The 10711-nt window shown below is 38.6% G+C and overlaps 1 protein-coding gene and 1 long non-coding RNA gene across 7 annotated transcripts in view; one reads left to right on the top strand and one right to left on the bottom strand.

The window, feature by feature from the left end:
- LOC106722384 overlaps positions 1-2812 on the bottom strand; it is a 7136-nt gene extending 4324 nt beyond the window's left edge. The window contains exons 1-2 of the long non-coding RNA XR_001358319.1: positions 2766-2812; positions 2519-2621 (exon numbers count right to left, since the gene is read on the bottom strand). This is a non-coding gene — a long non-coding RNA (uncharacterized LOC106722384). The remainder of the gene's footprint in view (positions 1-2518; positions 2622-2765) is intronic.
- Positions 1-10711, top strand: part of GRM8 (glutamate metabotropic receptor 8) — a 582624-nt gene that overhangs the window by 118552 nt on the left and 453361 nt on the right. For 5 of the 6 annotated variants that reach the window (XM_006027360.2, XM_025208555.1, XM_006027359.2 and 2 more), the window contains exon 3: positions 4987-5203. In XM_006027360.2, coding sequence (XP_006027422.1) covers positions 4987-5203 — 217 coding nt within the window. Of the gene's footprint in view, positions 1-3159; positions 3230-4986; positions 5204-10711 lie in introns of those variants that run through there. The other variant, XM_006027361.2, reaches the window with a different exon arrangement.

The following is a 10711-nucleotide window of genomic DNA, read 5'->3' as shown; positions in this document are numbered from 1 at the left end:
TAACGCCCCCCCCCCCCCCCCCCAGTCTTCTGCAGAATAAATAAGCCTAGTTCCCTCACCCTCTTCTCATAAGGCATGTTCCACAGCCCTCTAACCATTTTTGTTGTTCTCCGCTGGACTCTTTCAAATTGGTCCACATCCTTTCTGTAGTTGGGGCCCCAAAACTGGACACAGTATTCCAGACGTGGTCTCACCACTGCTGAATAGAAGGGAATAATCACTTCCCTTGATCTGCTAGCAACACTTGTACCTATGCAGCCCAGTATGCCATTAGCCTTTTTGGTAATGGCCATTCCTGTTGAACGTTAACGTGTAATTGATGTCAGTCTCGCCTCAATTTAGGTAGTCAATTAGTCTCAGATTGTTATCACCTTCTCCATAAGGTTTTCCTTTTCTTTTTTTTTCTTCTACTAAGGCTGAAGACTGCCAGAACTCTTCTTGATGCAATATTCCTCACACCCACGCTCTTTCCTGTCCTGACTTGCTGATAAGGGAGAAAGAAGAAATGTCTGGGTGTGTAGCTTTTAGCACAATTGGTCCTTATGTCTGTCTCAGTATAGTGAGGGCTCCACCAACCCCTATACCCTCTCCCGTTCCACTGGGTGTTAATTTATATTCCATATAATCTGCCAGAGCCTGTCAGAGTCATTCCCATGCCTCTGGTTCAAATAAGTCACCACTAACTTAGTCTTGGTTAGCTTTCACCAGGGCCTTAGAAAAATGAACTGTCTTGAGTTTAAGCAACCTCCCGGCTTATGTGCAGACAGTTATTCTTCACTATCGCTCTGTGTCTAGGAGGATTCTTCCCCTCTTCCCAGGTGGAGGAAACAAAGTTAACTTATCTTTGTCCTTCTATTCAGGTCTTTATGGTACCCCCTTCTGAGTCCTCCTATTTAGGTTTTTATGGTACCTCCTTCTCAGTCCTAGGCTGCCTGATGCTTCAGGTTACCTGAAAGCTGCTTTGTCTTGGTTTCTTCCCTATCAGCTTTCTCACTAGAGCCAACTCCCTGAAGAGCCTTCTTTGCAGCTTCCTGAATGCTCCCAGCTGTTTCCACTCTCACTTTGTTGGATTGGGAAACAAATTCCAGTTCTGATTGTTCCTCCCTTCTGTGTTCTGAGTCTCTCTTTATAGCAGAGTTCCGCTCCTTCCTTCTCCCCTCCAGAAACACCAGGAGAAGAAGGATCCCTGTATGGCTCTGTATAGCTTCAGCAATGATACAGATGCTTGCAAGCACCCTTTCAACCCTGGTGTCTTACTTTCTGCCTCCAGTATCTCTTCGCTTCCCTTACAGGCAACAAAGGCATACTGTCAACTCATATCCAGCTTATTGTCCATTGTAACAGCCTGGTACTTTTCTGCAGAGCCGCTGGCCAACCAGCTGGTCCTGAGCCTGTAGTGGTACATGGGATCATTCCATCCTAAGTGCAGGATTTTGCAGTTGTCCTTGTTGGACCTCATGAGATTTCTTTTGGCCCAATCCGCCAATTTGTTTAGGTGACTCTGAATCCTAGCCCTACCCTCTAGTGTATCTACTACACCCCCCAGCTTGGTGTCATCCACAGACTTGCTTTGGGTGCAATCCATCCTATTTTACAGATCGTTAATAATGATGCTGAACAAAAACAACCCCAGAACTGGCCCCTGGAGCACTTCACTAGATACTGGCTGCCAACTAGACCTTGAACCATTGATCACTACCCATGGAGCCTGACAATCCAGACAGCTTTCTATCCACCTTACAGCCCATTCATCCAACCTGTACTTCCTTAGCTTGCTTGCAAGAATGCTGTGGGAGATGGTATCAAAATCCTTGCTAAAGTCAAAGTATATTATGCCCACTGCTTTCCCTGCATCTACATAGCCAGTTGGTCAGGCATTACTTGCCCTTTGGTGAATCCATGTTGACTGCTCCTGATCACTTTCTTTTCCTCCAAGTGTTTAGAAATGGATTCCTTGAAGACCTGCTCCATGATTTTTCCAGGGACTGAGGTGAGGCTATCTGGTCTGTAGTTCCCTGAATCCTCCTTCCTTTTCTTAAAGATGGGCACTATATTTGCCCTTTCCCAATCATTTGGGACCTCTCCCAATTGCCAGTAGTTTTCAAAGATAATGGCCAGTGACTCTGCAGTCACATCAGTCAACTCCCTCAGCACCCTTAGATGCATTACATCTGGCCTCATGGACTTTAACAAATCCAGCTTTTCTAAATTGTCCTTAACCTGTTCTTTCACCAGTGAGGGCTGCTTACCTTCTCCCCAAACTGTGCTGCCTGGTGCAGTAGTGTGGGAGCTGATTTTTCCTGTGAAGTCTGAGGTAAAAACGGTATTACATACTTCAGCTTTTTCCTCCTCCTCTTTCATTTCACTAATATTGCGTAGCATCCAACAGCACCCTTATAAAGTTCTTGGTGCACCCCAAGATTCTCTGGTTGAGAATCACTGCCTTAAGTAGTAATTCACACCTGTGCAAAACTGGAACTAAAAGTCTACAACTGAAAATAGAAGCATTTTTGCTTACCTTGATGCCAGTCTAAGATGTGCAAGACAGGGTACAAGACAGAGGGTAATCAGTCCCATTTAAATCTTCCTCCTGATGAACTGCACCATGTTTCATTTTCTTTCTGTTTATTGTAATTACCAGTAGCATAACTAGAGATAGGCAAAAATGGGACCCACCCTGGCCACCAAGTTAGGAGGGGCACCAGAATCTCCCCTCAACCCCATGAAGTCTGTACTCTGGCAGGAAAAGCAGTCCCGTGGCTTACCCTTTCTGGGAACTCCTAAACAGTCTCCAGCTGAGCTGCTGCTCTGCCCACTCCACCTGTTGCTTTTAAAGCAGGAGAAGCCACAAGCAGACAGAGGCTGTTCTGGAGTTCAGATCCTGTGGTCCCCTGTGTCTGCCCTCCACTTTTGGACACATGTATGCCCCTGCCCGCCCCCACTGCTCTCCTGCAGGGTTTGCCTAGCTGCCAGCTCTACTTGTTATGCTGTTGGTTATTACTACTAGATTAAAGTACTCATTGTTGAAAGGAAGATGTAATAGCAGTAGGATTTTTGTTTGGATTTTCTATTGGCTCAAGTAAGGGAGTGCATAATATATGAGATACCTCCTCTGATCTGAAACTTTTCATCAGTATGTCATACAAACAGATCACAAAACATGTCTATAGGATTTTTCACTCTCACCACAACTGAGAAAGTGACTTCTATGGGTCTACTCCTTGTTTTGGTAAGAAAACATCATTGGGCTAGAACAAGTTGCTAATGATTTTGATACAGTGATCACTTTACTGTTACTGTTCAACACAGCAAGCTCCCCTGACTATTTTCAGTAAATGATGAGAACCAAAAGGAGAGAAACAGTGAAGAAGGGTGTATTTAATTCCTTGGGAAAATGGAATTTTTCATGGTCCAAACAGCAAATTTCAAAGGGGGGCATTTGGTTATAATGCATGTTAACAAGCCACTATCTGTCTGAATATTGGTTCATGAAGTGCTAGAAGGGTTTTAGGACATGCCTCCTAAAAGAAAGAAAATTCATATTTGTTTAGCTTATGGAGCTTTGTTTTGTGAGGAGTATTATTTTCTTTGAAAGGTCACCTTCCTCTTACATTTTCAAGATTTATTTTCCACTTACCCAGTTCTTCCTTCTTTTTTTATGGCCTAGATTAAAAGGCAGGTTACTGCCTGGGGGGGTGGGAGGGTGGCACACAGCCATTTAAAAGTGGGAAACTAAAGTAAGAAGGGATGTAGTAATTTACCAAAAGTCCCTGATGAAGCTGGAATAAGAATCCAGATTTTTTAAGTTACATTTGTTTTAGACAGGCTTTGAGCAGGGATGTTCCTGCTTTTAGCAGGAGCTTGGATTAGATGACTTCCTGAGGTCCCTTTCAGCCCTATTTTCCAATAATTCTACGTTTAAATGACTAAGACAAAAGGCTTTGAGGCCATCCTTTGCTCCTCTGTCAAATTAATAACACCTCAGAAATCCTTAGAACATAATTTTCATGCAATTAGTTGACATTCTGCATATGCTCAAACATATTTTGAAGTAATTTTTCATAGGTAGCTAGTGACTACTTAATCCGTTTTCAAATCAGACAAATTAGAATTAATAATACAATTTAATTTTATTTTTCAGGTTTATTCTTTATATAAATTGATAATATGTTACTTGCCGCCATCTTCTGAACTGTCCCAAACTTTATTTCAGAAAAAAAAGTTCTGATTGAACGACACAATATTATTAATTTTGAGACTTTATTAGGAACATAAAAGCTGTCTTGAAACATACAGTGAAATGTCTTGAAAATTGTAATTTAGTTTTTTTAAAAGTATAGGCATGTTATTTAACCATTTTTCTTTGCCTTTAGCATGCAAAGTAAGTATTATGACAGATTATATGAATTTGCTAAGATTCTAATTATATGTGGTATATAGCCAATATCACTGTTTTAAGGATATTTCTGCATAACCCAAATAATGAAATAGCATGTTAAATCATGACAAATCAGAATGAAATGTAAAAGAGGGAAACATTGTGAAATAGGACATAAAATCCTTAAGTTTCCTCAATTAGCAGTAAGTATGACTTTTAAGAATTAACCTTTTGTAAAATATGACATTTCTTCTAAAATATGACATTTCCCCCTTGATATGTGAACAGTACGAGTTCTTTTCGTTCACTTGTGCATCGGGTTTTAAAATGGGGATTTTTTTTTTTAAAGAATGTTGTTCTTATATCAGGAGTCATGACATATGGGGAAAAGCAGAATTCATTATCTGTTGTAAAAAATGTTACTCAATGAAACTTGACTGACATTTCACAATATCTAAAATACTTTCTGATTGGTTGGTTTAATTAAAGCAAGATACTCAGTTCTGTGCATCTTCAGTGCATAAGCTATTTTAAGCCCTTTAGATACTCAAGTATGTAGTTGAAAATTATTTTAGATTGGCTTAAATTACTTATCATTTTGTTTGCAGATACCTCAAATCAGCTATGCATCCACAGCTCCAGAACTAAGTGATAACACCAGGTATGATTTTTTTTCCCGAGTGGTTCCACCTGACTCATATCAAGCCCAGGCCATGGTTGATATCATGACAGCCCTTGGATGGAACTATGTGTTGACCCTGGCTTCAGAGGGAAACTATGGAGAGAGTGGTGTAGAAGCATTTACTCAGATCTCAAGAGAAATTGGTAAGTGTACATTTATCATATTTTATATTTATAGCATACAGGTTACTAAAGTTTGAGCATGACTAAACACTGTCTGGGCCTATGTGGAATAATTGGAGATCCTGCAGATGCATGACCTAGACTGTCTACTCTTGAGAGAAACAGAGTATATTATGAATGATTTTTCTGTTCGTGGGTCTGTCAAGGTGACACTTCAGTACTAATTTAGGAAAGAGAATTCCTCACAAAGGCAAAAAATGCAAAAAAGATTTTACTCACTTTGGAAGGGGAAACTCTCTAATAAATTAGAGGGTATGCAGACTTGATAAATGGCATTTAATATCATTGTTTAAGACTAACACTTGTATTAGCAGGTTTTAAAAATAAATTGCATTTGACTGTGGCCAGATGTAGAGGGGACCTGATTGGGTTATTTTTTTGGACAATTGTGATCCTATAAACCCCAAAGTCTAGTCATGACAAATCTAATTAATGGAGTTTTTAATCAAGCTGTTAGAAAAAAAAATTCTTATCAAGCACAAAGGCATATCCTAATGTGTTTTTATATCAGGATGAAATGTGCTATATACATATAGGCAATATTATGAGAAGTCAGGTGGCACTTTCCTCACAGTCCAGTAGTTATTTCTGGCCTGAAAAATCAGCTGGATCTTTCCTCACAGTCCAGTAGTTATTTCTGGCCTGAAATACTGGCTATTTTTCAGGAACAATAGATTTTAGACTCCAAGGAATGAAGGAAGAGAGCCATAGGTGATTTGAAGGAGGGATGAATTGATCTTTCAGAAACTGAACCAAAGTTAACTAGCACAAATAAAGTAACCTTTAATTTACAAAATTCTCAAACAATCCCACAAGCCTTCCCCATAAAAAGCCTGGACTTTTTGTTTATTGGATTTGCAGCATGGTCTGGAGACCATCATCTGGTCTCAAACATTTAGATAAGGCATAAAGGGAAATATCACTCAGATATGTAGAATGCCTTAAAAATGCAACCACTTTAATTGAATGTAGGGTCCCATGGATCCCATGCATTTATGCAACATGTTTAATGTTTCATGTGAGACTTGCCAATAAATAAGTTGCTTCCTTTCAGTAATTTCTGAAGTTTCCATGTGGTCTTTATATGGCAGTTGAAGTAAGAGGGATTACAATTATCTGATCTGGAGGTGACTAGGATATGGATGACTGCCAAGAATGCAAAAGAAAATACTGCAAACTGCACACTAAGCCCTAGCAAATAGGAAAAGCATGATTTGCCACTGCTGCAAAGTAGGCTTCCACATGCAGCTGAAAATGGAGGAGGACTTCTACATGGAAGAGCCCTCGTGGCTGATGATCAATATTGCCTTGTGAATTTTTTCAGACAGAATAATAGAAAATAACTCAAGCATAGTTTTTCATGTCTTCCAGAGCCTGTAGGAATATTATCATGATCCCACTAATGATTATACCATTAATGATTTGGATGATGGGATCAAACACACTGTTAGCAAATTTGCAGATGACACCAAGTTGGGTGGATTTGCAGATACTCCAGAGAGTGGGGTTAGGAACCAGAATGACCTGACTAAGCTGGAGACATGGTCTGCAATCAATCAGATGAGATTCAACAAGGACAAGTGCAAAGTCCTGCATTTGGGACAGAATAATTGCATACATCAGTACAGACTGGGGAATGACTAGCTAGGCTGCAGTACTGCAGAGAAGGACCAGGAGGTTACAGTGGCACCATAAGCTGAATATGAGCCCGCAGTGTACTCTTGTTGCATAAAAACCTACCAGTGTGCTGGGTTGTATTAACAGGATTGTCACCGGCGAATCAAGACCAGTGATTCTTCCACTCTATTCAGCAATGGTGAGGCCTCATCTGGAGTATGTGTCCTGTTTTGGGCCCCCAACTTCAAGAAGTATGTGGACAGTTTGGAAGGAGCCCACCACTGAGTAACAAAAATGATTAGGGGCCTATGAGGCAAGACTTACGAGGAAAGGCTGAAATAGCTAGGGTTATTTATTTTGGAGAAGAAAAGACTAAGTGGGAGTTTGATAACTTTCAAATACAATTTTGATTACAGAGAAGATGGAGATGTGATTTTTCTCTGTGGTTGTTGGGAACAATACTAGGAGTAAGGGCCTCAACCTACAGCAGGGGTAATTTAGGTTTGGAGATTAGGGAAACTTTCTGATTATGAGGGTGGTCAAGAAATTTTGGAATCTCTGTCCTTGGAAGTTTTAAAGTGTTAGATAGACACTTGCTTGGGATGGTTTAGTCCAGGATGATTCTGCCCTGAGCGGGGGGCTGGACTAGTTGATGTTATGAGATCCTTTCCAGCCCTCCTCACAAGATGGAGGTTGCAATTCCACAAATGCTTCAGGAACTTCAGTAGGAAAAAAACAGGGAATATTAAATATAGAAGAGATGACTTTACATTTTTCCATTCAAGATGTAGCTCTACCTTCACCAGGAATACAAATCTATCTTAGTCCAAAATTTGGTCTACACAATAGACACAACACTTTTTTCTATAATCAAGTGAAGCTAATCCATATTTACTAGGCTATTTACTATTTGATATATTTCAAGATTGTGATCAAAACTTCAGGGATGCTCTGGTGGAGGAGGGAAAAACACACTTGTCTAGCTTACATATTCAGAATGTAGAATAAGAATTGGAAAAAAGTATGCCACAGGCTATTGAGTTTAGAATAATGCTGATTTGATTACATCAAATTGTATTACAACATCTTACTGATTTTGTTGACATCTTTGAAGGGAAATAAAAAAATCCAATAATATTGAAATATTGTTTGTTTTAAATTGTTATATTTTAATGTAATAGACTATAAACATAATAAACATTTAATAATTCGCTTTTAAATATAAATTTCAAAATAATACATTTGAAAAAAAATATTTTGACCTTATGAAAACACTTTTAGATAAGTACAAAAGAAAATATTTTACTTCATGAAAAATTTAAGCTTTCAATTTTTGGTCTTGATTTGGAATGAGTAAAATTATGAACTCTCAGAATTTCCTTTTCAGCATAAATTCCATTAACTTTCAGCCAGCTCTACTTGTATAACTGGTTCTATGGCTCATATTTTCATCATGCTTCCATATGTTGAAGGCCATCTGTATACTTGAAAAAATCTGTGAATGTGATCCATGGAAAGGTGAAGGCCAGGGGTCCTTCTGTTAAGTTTTAGTGTCTAGCCAGGACTCTTATTTGGAGTCTATTGGCTGAAAAATCATTTCACCTTGGAACCATCTGCAACCCAGCTGGTACTATTAACCTCTGAAAGTAGATGATTAAAATAGTCACCCAATCCTATTCATACCCTGTTTCACAAATATGAGAATAAGATGGATCAGTCCAACAATAATAGTTGTGTGGTCCTATTAATGCAAATGATATTAGGCTGTATTAATGGTGTCATGATCAAACTGACATTTCAAGATTATATCAATCTAGAGTAGTACTGATATCTGTCAGGAAATTTACAATATTGTGAACCCTAAGCACTGAGTCACAAGTCTCAAGAAACATGGTACTGGTCTAAAAGGAAGAGATTTTAAAAAGAACACATTTTGTCATCTTGGTATTTGTGTTTTCACTTTCACCTCATTAGGGCTAGAAACTTTGTTTTGTTAAATTAAAGATTTAATTACCATATAATCAGTAGAACCCTTTATCTGGGCATATAAAAAAATCACCCAATCTCATGGGCGGCTTTCTTGTTACTTATCACATTATCACCATAGTGATGGTGATAGCGATGGTGATGATTATCAGGAACAGGACCCCTTGTGCTGGTTGACATAAAACTGCATAGGCTAACACAAATCCAGCCTGCAATAATTTACAGTGTAATTTAAGATAAATAAATAACAACAGTGGGCAAATTGGAAGTAAGTACAAATTTAATAGTAATAAGACAACAGCATTGTAGTGGAAAATAATTCATTTGTGGAAACAAAGTGAGACAAATGCTTGCTTTCCTCATTGAAAAAAATTAGCAACTAAGAGGGTATGTGAGATCACAGTTTTCAAACAATAAATTAGAAAAAGTTTTCCTAAATCTGGCAGTAAGTGGCAGAATAAGAACAGAATGCAGTGTTGTTTCTGGTGAATTGTTTTTTATTATCCTTTTAAAATAGAAAATAATTTCAGAGGCTTGCTTATCTGTTGGATTATAAAAATGCATGCTTATCACTCATTGGACTCTTTCAATAATTTACAGTTTGATTGGCTGTCTATTCAGTTTCTGCTCCTTGCTCACCAACTCCAGAAGAAGAGAAGAAATTGGTTCTCTAATGAAATGTAGAACACTGAAAAGATCAAAGTCGTACCATATTAATATGCCACAGAATGTGTTGGGTATTCAAATCTTCTCTCATTTTAATGAGAAAGATCATGTCTAGTACAGAACATAGTTGAAAATTAAATATTTTACAAAGCAAAAAATGTAATGGAAAGGAGAAATGGTAGGAATTCTGACTGTGTAGAGGACACCATGGTAGATTTATAGTCTTCTAGTTCCTATTAGAAAGTTTGCAGGTGATTGGGTATGATGTTTTATGTTGGCATATTTGCCACAAGAATGGTATAAAATAATATACCATTGTACGAAAATATACCATTTAATACAATTTTACAATGTTCCAGAAATCCTTGGCATGTTCAAAGGAACTTAACAAAGAAATGCAAAAAGACCCCATTTAAACTGTCAAGTAGAGTAAATTTCCTGTCTTTGCTTACCATCCATTCTTTGTGCCCAGAGGCTGTTTAGTACATTTCTAATCAGCTTATTTTTACTGCTTCATTTCATCATACCATCACAGTGGAATTACCACCAGGAATAGAAGTATGGGAACTTTGCCTTTTTCAGGATTTGGCAGTGCTCCGTTTGATTGATTAGAAGTAATCTCTTTTGGGTCAGGCCACTTGCTTAGCTTAGTGCATTATTTTTATTTTAAAACTAATCGTATTCCTTAACAGTATATGATTGATTTGGGGGACAGATTCTATTATCACCAGTAACTGATAAAACAACAACATGAGCCCTACTGGAAAATGGTTGTCTCTTATGGCACACTATTAATAGTAGGAAACCATCCATCCTTCTGGATCAAGGTATTGCATGAGAGGTCACCAGGACCTTTGATGCATTCACCTAGGTAGGAGTATGGAGGAGTAGAGGCTGCTCAGACTTTTCATCCTCCCCATAGACCATTGAGACAGAATTCAAAGGCCAGACAGAGTCTAAACATTCAGTGTCTCAATGGATGTAGTTATATGCACACCCCGGAACTGAATGGAAGTCTCTCTTGTGGCAGAGAAGGAATCTCCTACTGAACCACAGCAGCAGGTATGACACACTATTAATGGAGAGGATAAAAATGATAAAATCAGAGAAGTGTAGCTGATTATTAGAGAATGATGACAACATTCAACACAGTCCGTCTGTGTTTACTCATGAGCGCAAAATAGCATGCCCTGCTAGGGA

This window comes from Alligator sinensis, unplaced genomic scaffold (genome assembly GCF_000455745.1).
Source record: "Alligator sinensis unplaced genomic scaffold, ASM45574v1 scaffold660_1, whole genome shotgun sequence".
Taxonomy (NCBI): domain Eukaryota; kingdom Metazoa; phylum Chordata; order Crocodylia; family Alligatoridae; genus Alligator; species Alligator sinensis.
This window is presented reverse-complemented; position numbering and strand designations above follow the sequence as displayed.